Below are 18,188 nucleotides of genomic sequence, written 5' to 3' on the forward strand. Positions count from 1 at the left end.
GTGAATTTTCCTTTTACTTATTTTTGCCTTTAATTTATTTCAAATTTATAGTTAACATTTTCTTGTAGCATTTTCTCAAGGCTTAGCCAAATACACACTGAAAAGAGCTGAAGTGAACCAGTGAGCACCTCCAGTATAATATTGCCCACTCTGAGCAGTAGAAGTTTCCACTCCTGTGAGACTTGAGAGTGGAAGAAAATGTGAGTCTTTCTTTTTCCCATCCTAGATATGTGCTGTGACTGTTATACAAAAGTCAGGATAGGCAAAAAAGCATATACTTTACCATTTTGTACTCTACTAAAAATCTGATAATCCTGTCATTTTCTTGCACTGAGCCACTTCCTCTCTCAAGCTGCGGTCTTTCTCTGCCACCTACCTCCCTGTCTGAAATATTATCTACAATACTGGAAAGAAGAACACTTCTAAAATGAAAACTTTTATAGGAACTGCGATTTTCACATTATAAGACTTGTGTTTTGTTTTTTGTTTCAAAACAAAGCACACAAATGTATAACTGTGTGCCATCAAACTCACTGAGCCTGGGTATTGCAGAGGAGCTACATGTCACATTTACTTCAAGAGCTGACTGCTTGCATTATATTAATTAAGCTGGTGCTTAGGTAACTTCTACGCAGCTCAGAAACAATCTGTTTCTACTTTTACCTCATGCTGACAAAAACATGCAAAACAAAGCAGAAAAAAATTGTGTTGTGCATGGAGATCTTTTTAAGGAACATTTTGCCTGATATTGCCTCTTTGTCCTGAGCACAGCTGAGGAAATATGTACTCTATATTTTCTATATAAATACAAAATAATATGTAGAGAGTCTTGGAGAACACATCTTGGAACAAACCTGATGCGGTGGCTTGGTGGCTCTGGTGATTCAGTGCCTGCACAGAGATTCTGCTCAGAGCCTAATGCCCTGTGACACAAGCATCACAAAAGCTGCTAGCTCTGCCTCTGAGGACCAAACCAAGCCTATTCCCCTATTGATCATGAAAAAAAAAACTTCCATGAGCTTTAATACTGCAAAACCCAGCTCTACGTTCAATGGGTTCTGTGTGTTCCCACACACGTTAATCTATCCCCTCATGACAGCTCCAGGTTCCCCTTCCAGCGCTGCATAATGATCTCTTCATCTGCCGCAATCAGTAGAGGAGAGACAGGTGATGCCCCAGCCTGTGAGCCGGCGCGCACGGCGAGGATTGGGCAGGAGCAGTGAGTGACATGCACCAGATGCTGCACCCGCACCCGGGCTGCAGCTCCCCTCTAAATACATCATTGAGGAAAAATCACCGCACATGGTCCAGCTGCTGCAGACCCCGTCACAGAGCAGGCACGGTGTCACATACAGCACCAAATAGTAGCTGTGCATGTTGTTAATTTGCAGCTAGCAGTTAATTCATAGAGCCATAGGAAAGGAAAAATAAAGGGGAAAAAAATATAATTTAAAAAAAAAAGTCCCTCAAAGGAAGATCAAAATTAACTATAGAAATGTCTTTGAGATTGAAAATTAAATATAAAACAAAACTGGGTTCCACAGGGCAGTGAATGAGACAAGGAAGTCAGTGATATGTTCCCTCATTCTGTTTTACCATGCTGATTTTTGTCTTTAAGTTTCATAAATTCAGTACCCATAAATGCTACCAAACTAGCAGCTCCTAAGCCCGAAGTCTTCTTCATCCGTGCAGACCCAGAGACTGCACCTCAAAAACATCCCTGAGAAAACCATGGTAACAGTTGCCAAGTCCTAAAAAGAAACAAAAAGCTTTTAGGGAGACTGAGCACAGAGACTACAAAGACCAAGAAGAAGAACAGGGTTATCGATCTTAGCCAAATTTCACCATTGCAAATCCACAAGTAGAACATCCAAAGTTGGATACTTTAACTTAAGTATGTGCTGAATCTTTCATTTCATGACATTTGAGAATAAAATAAGAGCACAGAAATAAGAAGCCTACTGAAACCGGAGTTACATTCTTGTAAAGGAAACGCTACACAAAAAAATGAAGCACATGGCAAATGGACAAAAAATGCATAAAACTGGAGTCAACAGAAAAATCTTTATTATATAAGAGTGTTCATATTAGATTGTGAACTACACGTATTCAGGATGTTCATTGATAGCCTGATATTTGGTATAAAGTCTCACCAATAAATTTTGGAGGTAACATAGTGGCAAAAATGCCAGCAAATGGAATGAGAAATAAGAAAGACCTGAGTCTGCTGATAAGCCTACTGGCACTTTCAAGCAAACAACAAATGAATGGAGCCGCTAATGGTGTTGCACATCTAGGAACACAGTAGGCAGGCTGTGGAAAGGGTCCTGGAAAGAATGACTCCAGAGGTATCATGAGCAGGTGTCATCTGATCACATGGCATCACCAAAGCTTTGAGTTGGTTACTTGTAATCTCAGTCAGCTATGTAAGAGCTCAGAAGAAACATCAGAAATAGCCTTGTGCCATCTGTTAAACACCACAAAACATCCCATTGTTTTTACAAACTCATAATAATGATTCTGAAAACGTGTAGTGCCCACAGTGGGAAAGTGGATCAGTGTGAGTTCCTTGTCTTTAAACCTCTGCTATGTGGGGGTAAAAAAGGTAATCTTCAAACATAAACAGAATTTGCTAAGAAGATATTTTGTGTATACCTTCTGCAAGAGAGATATTAGAACAGTAACAAGTTCTTGTGTGAATATTTTTAAAATGTTAAAAAAAAAAAAAAAAAAGTACAGGGTTAAAGTAAAAAAAAAAAAAAAAAAAAAAAAAAGGTACAAAAACTCTCTAAGGTACAAAAATCTCTCTAGAGAAATTGCCACAGAAAAGTAAGGAGCTGCATCTGTCTCTTTTGGCAGGGAAAAAAATATACATATAGTGTGGAATAAAATAAGTTTTATAAAATATTATGTATGAAAGAACTCTTTAGCTAAGTGCAGTAAGGCATTACATGAAGCAACAGCTGGAAGCTGAAGCCAGATCCGCTCAAACTGGAAGTGGGAAACACTGAAGGCTGTTAAGCACAGTGACAAACTGCTAAAGCAAGGGCTGCATTCTCCAACCAGCTTGAGATATCTCTCAGTAAGGACAGCGTGCCTTTCTGGAGTCAGCAGAATTTTCCCTGAACTTCTGAGAGAGGATGGCATCAACAGCATGAAGTATCCGCGTGGCCAGATTCAAAACCAGAATGGTGCTTTCTGGCTAATAAATGTTTCAGCCTTGGATCAGACGTGAGGTTGGCTGACCAAACCTGCATGCAGAGGGTGGACACACTGGGGTTGCATGGAGGATGTCCAGAGCAGGTGAGCAGCACAGGGAGTTGGTCCTACCATGTTTCCATTGTTTTTTTGTCCTAGTGTCTCTGAGTGTTAACACCTTGTTGGATGGGTTTTTTGGGTGTCCAGATCTTCATTGTAACACACAGCTCTTATTTTGTGTAAGGTTACAGAATAATGAGAAGGTAACTTTGAATCGCATTATAGGAATGCTTTCCAAGGCACATTGTAACTCTCCTCATGGTGCTGTTGTGAAAAACTATGGGTATATGAATGTAGGATAGAGGCCATTGCCAATGTTTAAGTGTACAAAGCCAACTGTAATGCATGTCCTTCTTAAATGTGTTCTTCCCTTCATTGCTGTCATAATTTTCTCTGTAAGATATCTCAGCTGCCTTTCTTTGTTTTCCAAGGCTTTGTTATTTCTTATGTGATGCAACACACCTAAGGTTCTTTGGTTGGGACCAAGAAAAGATATTTATATATAATTGTACATATGTAGTGAGATCATTAGTGAATATAGTTCTGACCCATGGTTTCCAGGATCATTTCTTATATTGGGACTGATTTCAGAGAGCATACTGAAAAGGCAAAACAATGCCAGCTCTTTGCTATGAATGCTTGCATTGCTCTGCCTTAAGGCACTACAGTTTGGTCATGTTTGCACAGTTTCACTGTCAAATGACTGTAAAAGAAATTGCATTCACACCAAGCCACATCAGACCTACTTGTGTGTGAGGTAAAACCACTAAATTCAGCCCTGGAGAGGTTCTCCAGGGGACACAACCTAGGCTCTCTGCCACATCACAGCACCCAGTCTCGTATTGCTATTGCACTTTGGATTTTTCCTTCATACAGAGCACGTGCTTCACCACGGCACATGCCAGGTGTCAACTCGTGGTGTTGCACAAAGCCATTGAAGAAGTGCTTGTGCAAACAACAGGGGAATATGTGGTGTTTGGGGATTGCATGTCCAAGGCATACTCACCTCCTGAGAAATGGGCATCCTTTTCGGACTGCCACCCAGCATGCTGCTGCCTTCAGAACAGGCACAGATCTCCCGGTGATGGGAGAACTGCCAGGCCCCCGACCCCTGGAGCAAGGGCACACTAGTGGCAGCAGAAGTGAGATCCCATGGCCCCGGTGAGGTCCCGCAGCCCCCAGCCACAAGGACTGAGGGGCGCTCCCTTGCTGGCAGAAGTGCTTTGGATGCTCACCACAGAGTGAGCCCTTCCCTCCACGGTGCCTGTTTGCTTTCTGCTCAGGAGAAACAAAATGATAGAGTGTGAGACACGTTTCCTTTTTGAGGCTGGATACCGACAGTTCCTCCCCTCGTTCTCATCTCAGCCACTGGCACAAAATTTGGTGTGAAGGAGGACTGAGCGGTGCCGGGGCTAAACCATGCAGCCACGAAGTTCCAGGTCACATTTCCGTACAGAAAACAAATTTACCAAACTAGAAGAGCGAGAAACAAATGTTTTAAATATGAATTGAAAACCTTGCCCCCGGTTAAGAAAAAAATATGCTCGTTAGGCACTGAAATATGATTTTTGGCAAAGAGTGGGCATTCAGAACAATTCCTGAAATTTGAAACATAAGATTAGTTTTTTCTGACAAACAAACAAAACAGAGGCAAATGCTAACCTTTTTAATTATGAGGATTTCCTACTAAAGTTCAGTTAAAGAATTCCGGGTCTTCAAAATCCAAAGCATTCATTCTTTTCAGCTTTTTTTTTCCCCATGATTTTTGTTAATAATCGGCATTTGAAAAGTAAGCGATATTCTTTCACTTTTCCTTTATTTTCAGCTTTATTACAAGAGGTTAAAAATAATTTAGAAGGTACGAAGAAGCCGGCAGTCTGAAAGGGCTGCTGCTGAGCTGAGGACTCACAGCGCTGCCTTGGGAGCCGCTTTCCCTCCTGGGCATCGCGGGTGAGGGTACGGCCACCTGCGTGCGCCTGGGGGGCACCCAGCGGGCAGCTGGGGAGCAAACCCCGCTTACCTGCACCAGGATTTGCTCTTTCCACACGAACCGCGGCGTCGTTTTGGTTTCCGTTCAAAAAGCATCCTCGCTCCCGCGACGTTTCTGGGGAGGTTCCTCCTCCACAGGCAACTTTTTTCCCACCTTGACCGGCCAGACCTGGGAATTCCCGCAACTCCGCGGCAGCGTTTTGGGGCTCACACTGCTCCCCTGGGGGCTTGGGGGGGCTTCACCCACGTTCCCCCCTAGCCGGGCAGTACCAGGAACCCCTCCCGCTCCCCATTTGCCCCAGTTTGGCGGCTGCATGGGCGGGGAGGGAGCACGGAGAAACCCCCCCCGGAGCGATAGCAAAAATGCTGCTGGGGGTCCTGCCCGGCTACCCCCGCCCCTGCCCCGGGGCCGAAGCCCCCCGGCGCGGTTGCGGGCGGTTTTGGGATCCGGGAGGGAACCGTGCGGCGGGGGGAGGCAGGGCGGGGGGGGCAGCTCATCCCCCCTCACTCCTCCCACCGAGGAGCGGTGCCTCTTAACCCCCCGGATCCTCCCTCCGTCCCACCGAGCACAGCTCCGCTTTGCAGAGCAAAAAACGAAATTTCGGCGGCGGCCAGCCATGAGCTGCCTGGATGTTATGTACCAAGTGTACGGGCCGCCCCAGGCGTACTTCGCGGCAGCCTACAGCCCCTATCCCCAGGTACGTGCGGGCTGCAGGGTGGGAGGGGTGTCGGCGGGAGGATGGCCGTCTGGGGCCTCACCAAAAGGAAAAAGGGAAAAGGAGAAGGGGAGGGGACGGGGTGGGGGAGAAGCTCCGGCAGCCTGCGATGGTGAGCGGAGCAGAGCCGCATCCCACCTCGGTGCGGGGCTCGGCGCGGTACGTACCCCGGCTGGGCGCCCCGGGAGCGGGAGCGCGACATGAACCCTGCGATGGCTTTTTTTGGGATTTTTTAGGGATTTTTTTTTAAATTTATTTTTTTCCCCTTTGCCTGGACGGGCTCCATCCGAGCGCGACTGGAGGGAGGGGACAGTGATTCTCCAGCTTTACGGGGAGCCCGTGCAGGGACCGGCGGGGAAGCGCTGCCCGAGGTGTCCCCGGCATCCCGCAGCGCGCCCCCGCTTGCGGGACCTTCCCTCGGGAAACGGAGTCAGCGCCGGGAGGCCGGGGCGGGAGCCGAGGCCCCGACGGGAGCCGAGGCTGCGGTGCCGCCGGGGATGCTCCAGCCCCCGAGGAACAGGCGGGTGCCCTGAGGGGGTCGAGGGGACCTTTGGTGGCATCTGCAGCCCCTCTGTGCTGTGGCCTCGTCGCATCGGGGTGCGCGCTCCTTCTCCTCGGGCTGCACCTGATGCACGGCGCTACCACTCGTTTGCTCGTGGGGTGTGGGTTTGTTGTTTTTTTTATTATTATTTTTATTTTTATTTTTCTTCCTGTCCTTTAGTCCTTCCAAAGCCGGAAGGCGGAATTTCCCTGCAAACGAAAAAGGGGAGCGGAGGAGGCAGAAGAGCCCCGGGCTGGCGGCAGCCCCCGGCCCCGCTCCTCGTCCCCACGGCGTGGCCACCAGGGTGGCACCTCGGGCGGCTGGCAGCGGGGCCGGAATACCTGTTACAAATAGCAAATGATGTCTTCCCCCACCTTGCCCCCCCCCTCGGCCCGTCCGCACACGGGTGACATTATTTAGGGGGATGATTATTACCTCAATGGCCGAGCCGGCAGCCAAGTGGAAAGGCGGCAGTCACGACGTGACTCTCAGCCGGATTTCGAGCCATGGTTCAGCTATGAAATACCCCGCGGGGCTCAGCCCGGGGCTCCCTCCTTCCCTACCTGCCTCCCCCCGGCTCTCGGTGCTGCTTCTCCCTACCCTCAGCGGCCGGGAAGAGAAGGGTCTCGGCGCCCCATCGCTTATTTCTAAGAAAGTCCCAGCGGCTGCGGGTGCTTTGAGGCGGGTGCAGAGGGCACGGGGAACACCCAGCAAACTTCCCAGCGCCCGCGGCTTTCTTCCCCCGGCGGAACCCAGCAGAAGCAGCAGAAGCTTGTAGGAAATACCTGAGGCTTCTCGCCGGCCGAGGCGGTGCTTTTTGCCCTGAAAAGTGTTTGAGGCTGCTGGAGTTGGGTCTTTTATTTATTATTTTTTTTCTTTTCCCCCTTCCTCCTCCTCGCCGCCGTGCACTCGGTGTGCAGCCCGTCGCCGTTCGCCTCCCCCCGCTGCCAGCACCGCCGCTGCCTTTCGCCCCCTCGGTACTTCCCCTCCTGTGCGCCAGGGTTTCTTCGTGGTTTTGCATCCTTTTGCCACTTTTTGCATCCTTTTGCAACCCCTCGCATCCTTTTGCGGGAGCACGGAGGGAGCGCCGAGCCCCGGGCACCTCGGCGCTCTGCACGGCGTGACCGGCTCGTTTCTCCCTCCCTGCCTCCCCCTTCCTCCAGAAACTCGCCTTTTACTCCAAAATGCAAGAAGCCCCGGAGAGCGGCAGCAGCGCCAGCACCAGCAGCTCCTTCTCCGGACACGCCGCCGCCAGCATCAAGGAGGAGGACTGCAGCCCCGAGAAGGAGCGACCCCCCGAGGCCGAGTACATCAGCTCCCGCTGCGTGCTCTTCACCTACTTCCAGGGGGACATCAGCGCCGTGGTGGACGAGCACTTCAGCCGGGCCCTCAGCCAGCCCAGCAGCTTCTCCCTCGGCAGCGCCAAGGCGAGGAACGCCGGCTCCTGGCGGGGTGAGCGCGGTGCGGGGTGAGGGGGTGTAGGGTGAAGGGTTGGAGGGCTGCGGGACCTGGCTCGGCCACCGCGGCTTGGGGCTCGGTGAGGTGGGGAGTGGAGATGGGAGCAGAAGGACAAGAGGCCCTGGGAAGGAGCTCAGCAGGTTCCCACCGCTGCAAATTGGAAGATGCATGACCCCGTGCATCATCCAGTGTGTGTCATTGACATGGTCAGAGGCAAGGACCCGAAATTGCAGAGATTCTCCATAACTGTGCCCTGTTTTACCCTAGACGGACTCATGGGGTACTCGATATGGCAGGGAATAACCTGTCCTGCTTTCCGGGACCCCCATCGCCAGGCCAGATGCCTAGCTGAGAGCTAATTTCCCAGTCTCTTCATGAAATTCCCATTGGTGGCTTCTAAGACTGCCATGCTAGTTGAAGTATTTCATGGGTGGAAGGCACTCAGTGCTGAAAGAAGAGAGATTTCCTTGTCCGTCATGAACTGCTTCCCCTTCTCCTGAGTAATTTCAGGGCTCTGAGCTAATTTACCTCCCCGGAAAATGTGGATTAAGGGCATGTTTTCATTTGTTTCAGCAACTCTGTGCATTCCCGACCAACCATGCGTAGCACCTATCTCTGTGTTAGCAATCACTATTCCACCTCACACATGGCTTACTGAACAAGGAAAATGCAGGAGCCTTGTCCTTCACCCTGCCAATCCCTAAAGATCCACAGAATGCTTCCCAGATATGTTAGCGGTATATCCAATAAACAGGCACAAGCCCAATGGGGAAAAAATTGCCAAAAAAAAAAAATCCCCAGATGTTTAGAAAATTCAAGCTGGCACATAGTCACATCTCACAGTGTTGCTGTCCACTCTGAAACTTCACCAAGGAAGCAGTAGCTTTCCTGTCAGGGTTGGGGCATCCTCTGAGGTGTTGGGCATAAATGTTTGGACAGTGAGATTAGGACAAAACAAACAAACAAACAAGAGAAATCCAGCCCAGAAACTTACTGTGGAGCACAATAACTGACTCAGTTTTCACTACTGAGGGAAAGAGGTATTTCCCTTGCCTTAAGTAAGAGTCTTTTCCTTAAGCAGCTACTAAAAGAAACCTGGAGCAAATTGCTCCATTTTCATGGATCATCCCTGGGCTAGGCATGTTGGATATGTGGCTGGAGAGGAACCTGTTCTTGTGGGGAGCAGCTCCTTGTGTTCAGCAGTGGTCTGGGGGATAAAGACATCACTGGGTGCTCACCTCCCTTTCTTCTCTTCTCTCCCGCACTAGACGGCTCCTTCCCAATGAGCCAGCGCAGCTTCCCCCCATCCTTCTGGAACAGCACCTACCAGCCCTCCTCGGTCCCTGCCACCCTCAGCAGCCCCCTGGCCGCCGCCGCCCACAGCGAGTTGCCCTTCGCCGCTGCCACCGACCCCTACGCGCCGGCCTCCCTGCACGGCCACCTGCACCAGGGTGGCCCCGAGGCCTGGCACCATGCCCACCACCACCACCATCACCACCACCACCACCCCTACCTCGGGACACAGAGCACCGCCTACCCTCGCCCCGCTGCCGTGCATGAGGTCTACGGCCCCCACTTTGACCCCCGCTACGGCTCACTGCTGGTGCCCACCGCCTCTGTCCGCCCCCACCGCCTCACACCCGCCGCCGTGCCCACGCCAGTCAGCCCCCCCTGCGACCTGGGAAAGGCCGAGGCAGGTGCCACTGCCACTTGGACAACACCAGCACCCTTCCCCAATGCGGCGGGGGACATGGCACAAAGCCTTGGCCTCAACGTGGACCCAGGTGAAGAGCAGCCCCCAGCCCCTTTTTGTCCCCCTGGCTCAGGGCCACCCCCATGAAGATGGTAGGACAGGAGGACCCAGTGTGGTGGGGCCCTAAGGGGAAATAAATTGGGGTTGGAAGCCACCAGCTCCAGCCCGTGTGCCCTTCTTGCTTTAGAGCCCTTTTGCCCTGTCCTTGCGAGGGCTGGCAGTAGGACAGAGCCCCAAGGGCCATCACTGGGCTCCTGCCATGGAGCAGGTGTGCAGGCAGCTGCATGGCTCTGTAAAGTACTGTAGGTTTATAAACAACCCCAGCTACTTTTTTTTTTTTATTATTTTTTTTCTCCCAGTCTTTGAAAAGAAATGTACCCTTGCATTTGCCCAGCAAAAATAATAACAACAGAAAAAGGGCAATGGTTATTGCTGTGGCCAGTGAGGCTGGTACTGGTGTCCAGCGTCTATCTAGTCAGATGCCTGGACGTAAGGCCTGTAGCCATGACAGAGAGGTGACAGACTTGCCAAAGAGGTGACTCCTCAGCCAGTGGCAGCAGAGGCGAGGAAAGCCTGCTCCAGCTTCCTCTGGCTGAAGTTTGGTGACCACAGCCACAAATGGCTCCATAAGGTGGCCTTGCTTCAGGTTCAACAGGGATGCATGCCTGCCGCTGGAGAAGCCCAGGCTCTTCTCGCCTCACTGCTTTCTTCCAGCCCTGCTTTAGGAGCCCATGACTTAGGCTGAGCCTTCAATCTCGTGTGGCAGAAATGAAGTTTGTCTTTCTCTGTCCTTAAACACCTGTTTCTATTTTTCTTCTTCCTTTTTTTTTCTTCTCTCCATTCTCAGGTTTGCAGCCTCAGGACAAAAGCAAGGATCTGTACTGGTTTTAGAGCTGTCCTTCACTCTTCCTCCCCTGGCTCTCCCCTCTAGATCTCTGCCTGTTAGGCATGGTGGCATTCGGAGCTGAAGTCGGGTCACTTTGTAACAGCTTCTGGTCTTGGTTTGCAGCTCGACGTTACTCCTTCTGTGGTGGATCCCTTCTGAGCTGATGAGCTGACTCAAAGCCTCCCAGACCCCCCTTGCCCTTTTCCAAGCCCACCGTGGCCCTGCAGCCTGGGGAAAGACAACGGGACTTAAAGCAACCTGGCATCGCAAGGACGGTCCTTTAGACTTATTTTGGAGAGGAAAACTCTTCTGTTGAGAGAGGAGAGCCAAAGACCATGAACTTCTATTTAACCAAACTCCACTCCCTGAACTGCAGTTGGACTGCTTTAAAAGAGTTGAATGACATCATGTACAGTGATGCAAAACCACTGGCCTTCATACAGGAGACAGAGGAAATTGTTTTTTTGTTGTTGTTGTTGTTGTTGTTTTTTTTTGTTTTTTTTTTCAGTGGTGTGAATATTTTTTTATGGCAGTGAAAATTATTTCTAGAACGCAACATGGGAAAATCTATTTAGCAGTTTTGAACTGGATTTTTACTTTACATTATAGAAAAGTAAAAGGAGAAGAAACTGGAACTCATGAACGTTTTTGGACTACCAAGGAACTGGTCAGATTTTTCAGCTTTGTGGTAATGAGTGGCAAGCGTCTAGCTTGGGCCACCTGCCTTGGGCTTGCAGAAATGCAGCTGTTCTGTGGACAACTGTTCAAACTCCAGAAATACAAAAACCAAGGTGGCACTTCTCAGAGTTTGGCATTTGCATTGGATACGTAACAGTTGTTTGTTTTCTTTCTTTTTTTTTTTTTTTTCCTTTTTTTTACAAGAAACATTTTATGGTGAAAGCTAAACCCTCTTAAAGAAGTGGGGGAAGGAAACAAAAAACTGCTTGCCCTCAACCCAACAATTTTAAGGAAAAGCCCATGATGGACAATAGGTCTGGGTTTAACATTTCCCATTGTCTACTTGTTGCTGTCATTTTGTCACTTTAATAGCTGTTTTGTTTTGTTTTGAAAGAGGGAATAAGATATCTATTTAACAGTAGGAAAGCTGCATTAAAGGTATCTCTTTCTTTCACCCTGTGTGCTTTTATGAAGAATTAAAACAAAGAGAAATGAGGCAGACTAGAAACTTCAGGATGAAATAGGAAAAATACCTATAGTGTGGATGAAGTGAGTTATTTTATTACTTTGCATTAAAGCTAAATAGAAATCTTAGCAGTTGAAAGTATTTTCCTAATGAGTAAAAAATAAGGTGATAAATGCAAAAGATATGAAAATGCAAAACTGTGGCAACACTACATTTTAGTGTACATTGTATTTTTAAGGTGGGTTAAAACAAAGGTGGTACCCTGTAATAAGAGATGCTTCTTCACAAAGCCAATAGAAGAAAGGACTGTAACAATCAGCATGGTTATTTTGCACTGGTAAGTTAAAATGCTATTACAGAGTGATGAATGGCTAATGAAACAGTGCAAAAGTGGCAATTTCCACCTATACTTAAAAGCCGATGTTTTTACATGCAAAGCATCTGATCCCAACAGTATGGCTTTTTTTCTTTTTTTCTTAATGTAATGTCTTTGAAGGCTGACAAAGTTCAGTGTGTGTGAGAAGACAGTCCTCTCACTAGGAGAAGCAGTGTTAGAAAATGGATTTTTGTACTGTTCTGAGGGTTTTCACTTTCCAAAACCTGGTGTAACGTGGCAAAGTGTTGAATAACCAGAGCGCTTGCTCCTCCTAGGTCAGCAATAAATGAGAGAAAGAATTTATGGGAAAGAACAGGAGTGTTAAGAACAAGAAAATAAGAAACCAGTGTGAACAAATATTGTGAGAATCTTTCTTATTTCTTATTAAGCAAAGGAGGGGCTTCGAAATACAAAGTGTGCAGAGCATACCCAGCCAGAGCTGGGCAAATGGCAGGAGGTGACTTGCCATGGTCACTTCAGCCAGACTCACGGGGTCCAGTCAGCCAGATGCCAAAACTTTTTTTTTTTTTTTTTTTTTTTGGATTAGTTGGGCTCTAACATTGGTTGTGCTTCAGTGCAATTTCTTTCTTTTTTTTTTTTGTCTTTCTCATTTTCTCTCTCTCCTCCTAGTGAGGATGACTGGGTAATACAGCCCAAATATATTTGGAAGCATTTTTATAAATAAAAAACACTTGTTTACTTCATAGGCATTTACAATTCATTTTGATTTTGAACATTTTCAAGCATGAGGATTTATGCAATGAATACACGAATATTGCTATTGATATTCACTCTCCAAGTACTTATCGTCATATCATGGAAACATCCAAACACTAAAGTCAGGATTGTGGCTTATAGCATTAGGTGCTATGCAAACCAGCTTTTTAAAGTGCTCCTACTCCAGATGCGCTGCAGCCTGGAGGTGTACATGTATGTGCCCTGTTTTGCCTAAGCCTTGCAGAGCTTGGCTCTGTGGGTTATCCTGACTGCGGGGGCTGCTCACAGCTCCCACCTTTAGGCTTGGGAGTGAGGCTTTGCAGGACTGGGGCTGCAGCTCATGTTGCTAGAGGAGGAACTTCATCCTGTGCTACAGACTGCCTGGCACAGGGGAGGGGAGTCTTCTCATGCAATAACCTCAGTGCCATTTCATAAATCTGCATTATTCCTCTTTGCATCACAGTTTAATTGCTTAATCCTGAATGTTTGCAAGAAATCTGAAAATGCAAAAGGTATGCTTTTTATATGTTCTTATACGTTATGTTTGTCTTATACGCCACGTGCTGATCCCACACCAGAAGAGCAAGGCTGTTGGTCCCAGTCCTGCAGCCTGAGGAGCATACCTTCCAGGTGCCCCTCCTGTGAGCGTAGCATGCAGATTAGCACCATTTGCTGCTCTCCAGCTATGCCCTAACAAACAAACACCACTCATGGCCCATTCGCGCAGACACCAGGACAGGAGGTGAAGGGCCTGGGGTGGCAGCAGGTTGGCACCGAAGGAGGCACAGAGGTGACTCTGCTCAGCCACTGAGTGTCAGTGTGTGGAGTGAGCTCCAGGCATGTTTGCTGCAGACATTTCATCCCTGCTCTGAAAATAACTGAAACTGAGTGCAGCACAGAGTAAAATTGTTTCAGTGAATGCAGAGGCTGACGGTGATATTTGCGGGAGAAACTGGGGAGGGGACACAGTATTTATGGCCGCAGTCTCCTCTGTATTTTACCAAAGGTCTCCCTGTGGAATAGCCGCAGTTGCAAGAAGGCAGTGCAGGGCTCCTAAGAGACAAATATATATGTCCCTGCATTTGAAGTCTCATGTCAGCTCACTTTAGGGTAAATGTTCCTCCCTTCCTGCCGCCTGTCCCACTGGGTCTCCCACTGGAGCCCCCAGGGGAGCGGGAGGGGAGGAGAAAGCTGAAAACCCCTCCGTGCCTCCCTTGGATTGTGCTCTGCCCGTCTCCAGGGAAATGTATCTGCCCTGTCTCCTCCTTGGGTCAGAAGCCATCCCTTCTCGCTTTACCTTTGAAGTCCTATTTAGGTTCGTGACAAGCCATAGAGAGGGCTTAAAGGTTGGTCCCTTCCTAGAAGGGAGGAAAATGCTACGGGTGGCTTTAGATGCAGCAGGGGCCTCTGACTGGCAGTTCCCATGCATCTTTTTCTGGGCAATGGCTGTAATTAAGATGCCCTTTTGATTACAGAAAGGCGAGTCAGCTCCTCTGGGGGATTGTGGTGTCCTGGCTGGCTTCCCTGGCCTGCCACCCAGAGGAGCAGTTGCAGCAGGGGAAGGAGAGAGACTTGTGGTGTGATTATTTGGAGGAGTGAGGCACTTGTTTTGCAGTTTAAGCAATTCTGCACAGGGAAATAAGACTATAAGGTAGTGCAAGAAAAAGGAAAAAAAAAATAAAAAATAGAACAAGAAAGAGGAAAAAAAATAAGAAAAAGGGAAAGAAAAAGAGAAAGAAGAAAAATAAAAGAGAAAAATGAAAGAAAAAAATAGACAAGAAAGAGGAAAAAAGAAAGAAGAAAATAAAAAGAAAAATAAAAGGGAATAAGAAAAATGAAAGAAAAAAGAAAAAGGAGAAGGAAAAGAAAAAGAAAAAGGTGAAGAAGAAGAAGAATGAACAAACATAAAAATGAAATAGAAAAAGAAATAAAAAAAAAAAGAAAAAAAGAAAAAAAGAAAAAAATTAAAAAAAGAAAATGAAAGATAAAAGAAAAAAAGTAAGAAAAAAAAAAGAAAAAGGAAAAGAGAAAAGGAAAAAGAAAAGGGAAAAGGAAAAGAAAATAGGAAAATAAATTAAAAAAAAAAAAAGAAAAAGAAAAAGAAAGAAAAATGTTAAAGGAAAAGAAAGAAAAGAGAAAAAGAAAAAGCCTTATTTCAGTCAGCCCTTAAGCTTTCAGGGTACAGCCTTGGGAATTGATCCATTCCTTTAGCTCCACCACAGTTAGCCCGCTCTCTAACCCGACTGCACTGACAAGCAGCTCGGACCAGAAATGTCTTACCATTTGTGTCCATCTCTAACCACACAGAAGGAGTTGTTTTGCAGCACACCTTCTACTGCCTCCCCAAGCAGGGACACCCCATGAATGCTGTGCCCTGCACCCTTGAGCAGATTGCATCGGAGAGTTGTGTGCCCTCTCCTCCTCCCTGAGCCCCCTGAGTGCAGCCCTCCTGCCCCACCTGGCACAGTGCCTCCGGGCTCAGCACCCCCACCTCTGTCTTCTTCATCTTCTCCACTTCTCCTCCTCTCCCCAGACATCGGCTCCATTCCCCAACCTCCATCCACAGCTGCCCTGCCTCAGGCAGCCTCTCCCCTCACACACCTACCCACCCGGCACCATGAGGAGCAAAGGGGCAGCAGTAGGTGTTTGAAGTGTCAGTACTTGTACAAGAAACAGAGCTGAACAAAAAGAGCCAGCACCTTGGCCTCCAGTCCTGCTCCCTGGTAGCAGGAACCAGCTCTGAACCCCTGGCCCAGCAGAGCCAGGGATTTATTTATTTATTTATTTATTTTTTCCACAAGCAGAGTCCTAAAGAGCTGTGACAGCCCCTCTTGCACACAGACACAAATGATTATTCTCTCTTGACAGACCTGCACAGCTCCGTCTGTGTATTTAACTGCAGTCACAGGGAGCTGGATCAGGAAAGAGACACTTGATAGCTGCTGTTTCCGTGGTTGAAATATTTGTGAAGTTAGCGCATAATCTGAAAGCAGAAGCTAATAAATTATAGGGTGCTAATTGGGGCCGGAGTGGAGCTGTCAATCATATTTATCCTAAACACACAGAGACCCTCATAACCTAAAAAGGCAAGAGAGACTCCAGGAACAGCTCCCAGTTGTCACTAGCCATGACCTCCACTTCAGTGAGAGCACAGAGAGCCAAGGCAGAGAGTTTGTTCTGCTACGAAGATGCAAATCCTGTGCCTAAGAGGGCACTTGTATGTGTTTTTGTTTACCCTCTTCTGGCGGTGCATTTCCCAGAACACTTTATTGTTTTGCAATACTCTTGCAATTTTAAAAAACATAAAAACATGTAGATCAGATAAGAATTTGCAATGCCTGTATTCGCACAGCCCTTAGAGTAACAGGCACAATTTTTGTCACTGTCCAGTCCCATATAAGCCTCTCTTCTAAAAGTTACCATATTGCTCCATTTCTTTTTTTTGTTTCTCATGCCCTAGAAACATGTATATTTCCTGAAGTCTGCAGGGGTCTATGATCTGAGCCAAAACAGAACAGTGCAAACATCATAGCAGTAGGACACTTGCAGTCACTCCATTGCCTCATTTTCCTATATTGTTTCCATCAAGATCTTTGCATGTTACTCATATAGCACAAAATTGACTCAAAGACTGCTGAAGAGGATCTTAGCAACACGTTTCCCCTAGAAATTCATGCCTACATTAAGACTAGAAGGCATTTCAGGAAGTGCTCCTTGGAAAAAAAGATCCTAAAAAATTTTAGGAACAATCCAAAAGCAAGAGATGGGAAAGCTGGTTGTTACTGACAGCCTGACTGCTGCATGCACACCTGAGAACTGAGCTGCAATAAGGTCAAACCCTTTTCCTTCCTGGTGGTAGACACTTCACCAGGCCCTTAGAGACTCTCTAGACTAACTGCTGCAAGGCCACATGATACATGCATGAAGTTTTTTAAAGTTTTTCTAAATGGGTCATTTTTTCCCCATTTTTTGATGCCTGATTTAATTACTTAATGCTTTAATTCAATGTTGAATTAAAAACTATTTAGCATTTAATAGCATTTAATTTAACATTGAATACTGGCAAGCAGCGGAACCAACAGTCCCTTCTCAGATGGCTTCCATGAAATGACAGCACCAAACCTGGCTATGGTGCTACTGCAGCCAAGAGCCACCCCTGGGTGGACCAGGTGTGAGGACATGTTTGACAGCTGGCTCTGCTTTATCTCGGCCATCTTCTCCCTGACATCTCTGTGCAAAGCAGGACAGCAGGGCTGTTTGCATCTGCTCAACATATGGTTGCAATAGCAAGTCTTAAAGAATGGCAGTGGGAAAAGGACAGAAAAGTAATCTTAATTCACCTGTACTCAAAATGCAGCTAAGTGGGATATTAAAAAAAAAATAATAATAATAATTAAAAAAAAAAAAAAAAGTTAATTCCTTAATTACTTTTTATTTTCCAACAGCAAGTATGCGGGAAGGCTCACATGAGGATTAAGCCTGTGTGTGATGTACACTGACTCCTTCTGTCTTCTTTCCAAAATTAGTCCATGATCACCAGCAAAACCTAATCATCTTCATTCCCAGTCTATGGCAACGCTCTCAGTGTGTCACACTGTTGTCACATCTGACACTGCATTTAGGTTTTGAGAAGTTTTTTTAATGAATTAGAATCACACAACCATACACAAACTAAAGTGTGAATACAAACCAATGTTTTTTTAAATTTTGGAAATTAAACAAGTGAGTATAACAACAGCCATATAACTATAACTATACTATACTATAAATATAACTATAACACATAACTACACAAGCTAGTGCTGCCCTCCTCTCCCTTTCAGTGGAGAGGTGTACTTAGAAGCTCCTGTACACTGGTACTGAGAGCTGAACCTCTCCTGATACAGCAATCCTCAGACATTCAGCTATAATTCACCCAGACTCCTACAGATTCCAACAGAATTTGCTTATATCGGTACTTTCTGTCAGGACCTCACCCCTAGAGTAAACATTTATTCTTCAAGATATGCACTTCTGGCACAGGGAGTCTTCTCAGAGCTTTCTCAAAATTAGTAAAACGCTGTCTGCAAATGCAGAGTAGTTTTAATGAAAAAAAAAAAATAAAAAGCCTAGCAGGTATAAGATTTGGGTATCTGTATGTGTGGTGTTTGTACACACAGATCATACTATTAATTTTATTTTAGCAGATTAAGGCAGAGAATAATTCTTATTGCCTTAAGCGCTAAACTCAAAAATTATAGAGTGATATCTTTATTAAGATGGCAAAGACTATGTCAGCAAACAAACTGAGGAAAGCACAAAGCTGGCAAGATCCTACTTGAAGACCATAGGGCTGGACTGTGTGAGTTGA

At 46.9% G+C, this 18,188-nt stretch overlaps 1 protein-coding gene across 2 annotated transcripts; it reads left to right on the forward strand.

The window, feature by feature from the left end:
• The first annotated feature begins 5,864 nt into the window (after positions 1 to 5,864).
• VGLL2 (vestigial like family member 2) lies at positions 5,865 to 10,765 on the forward strand. Of its 2 annotated transcripts, XM_032185802.1 has the most exons (4): positions 5,865 to 5,945; positions 7,668 to 7,956; positions 9,231 to 9,746; positions 10,725 to 10,765. In XM_032185802.1, exons 1-4 carry the CDS (start codon positions 5,865 to 5,867, stop codon positions 10,763 to 10,765), a joined length of 927 nt encoding a protein of 308 aa, XP_032041693.1. The 2 variants fall into 2 exon arrangements, with proteins under 2 accessions (XP_032041693.1, XP_032041694.1); XM_032185803.1 differs by lacking the exon at positions 9,231 to 9,746.
• Positions 10,766 to 18,188: the final 7,423 nt, after the last annotated feature.

Source organism: Aythya fuligula, chromosome 3 (assembly GCF_009819795.1).
Source record: "Aythya fuligula isolate bAytFul2 chromosome 3, bAytFul2.pri, whole genome shotgun sequence".
Lineage (NCBI taxonomy): Eukaryota > Metazoa > Chordata > Aves > Anseriformes > Anatidae > Aythya > Aythya fuligula.

Coding starts and splice junctions, on each gene's coding strand:
- VGLL2 (XM_032185802.1), top strand. CDS start 5,865: ATGAGCTGCCTGGATGTTATGTACCAAGTGTACGGGCCGCCCCAGGCG. Junction 7,957..9,230: donor GAACGCCGGCTCCTGGCGGG/GTGAGCGCGGTG, acceptor CTCCCGCACTAG/ACGGCTCCTTCCCAATGAGC. Junction 9,747..10,724: donor TGGCCTCAACGTGGACCCAG/GTGAAGAGCAGC, acceptor CTTGGTTTGCAG/CTCGACGTTACTCCTTCTGT.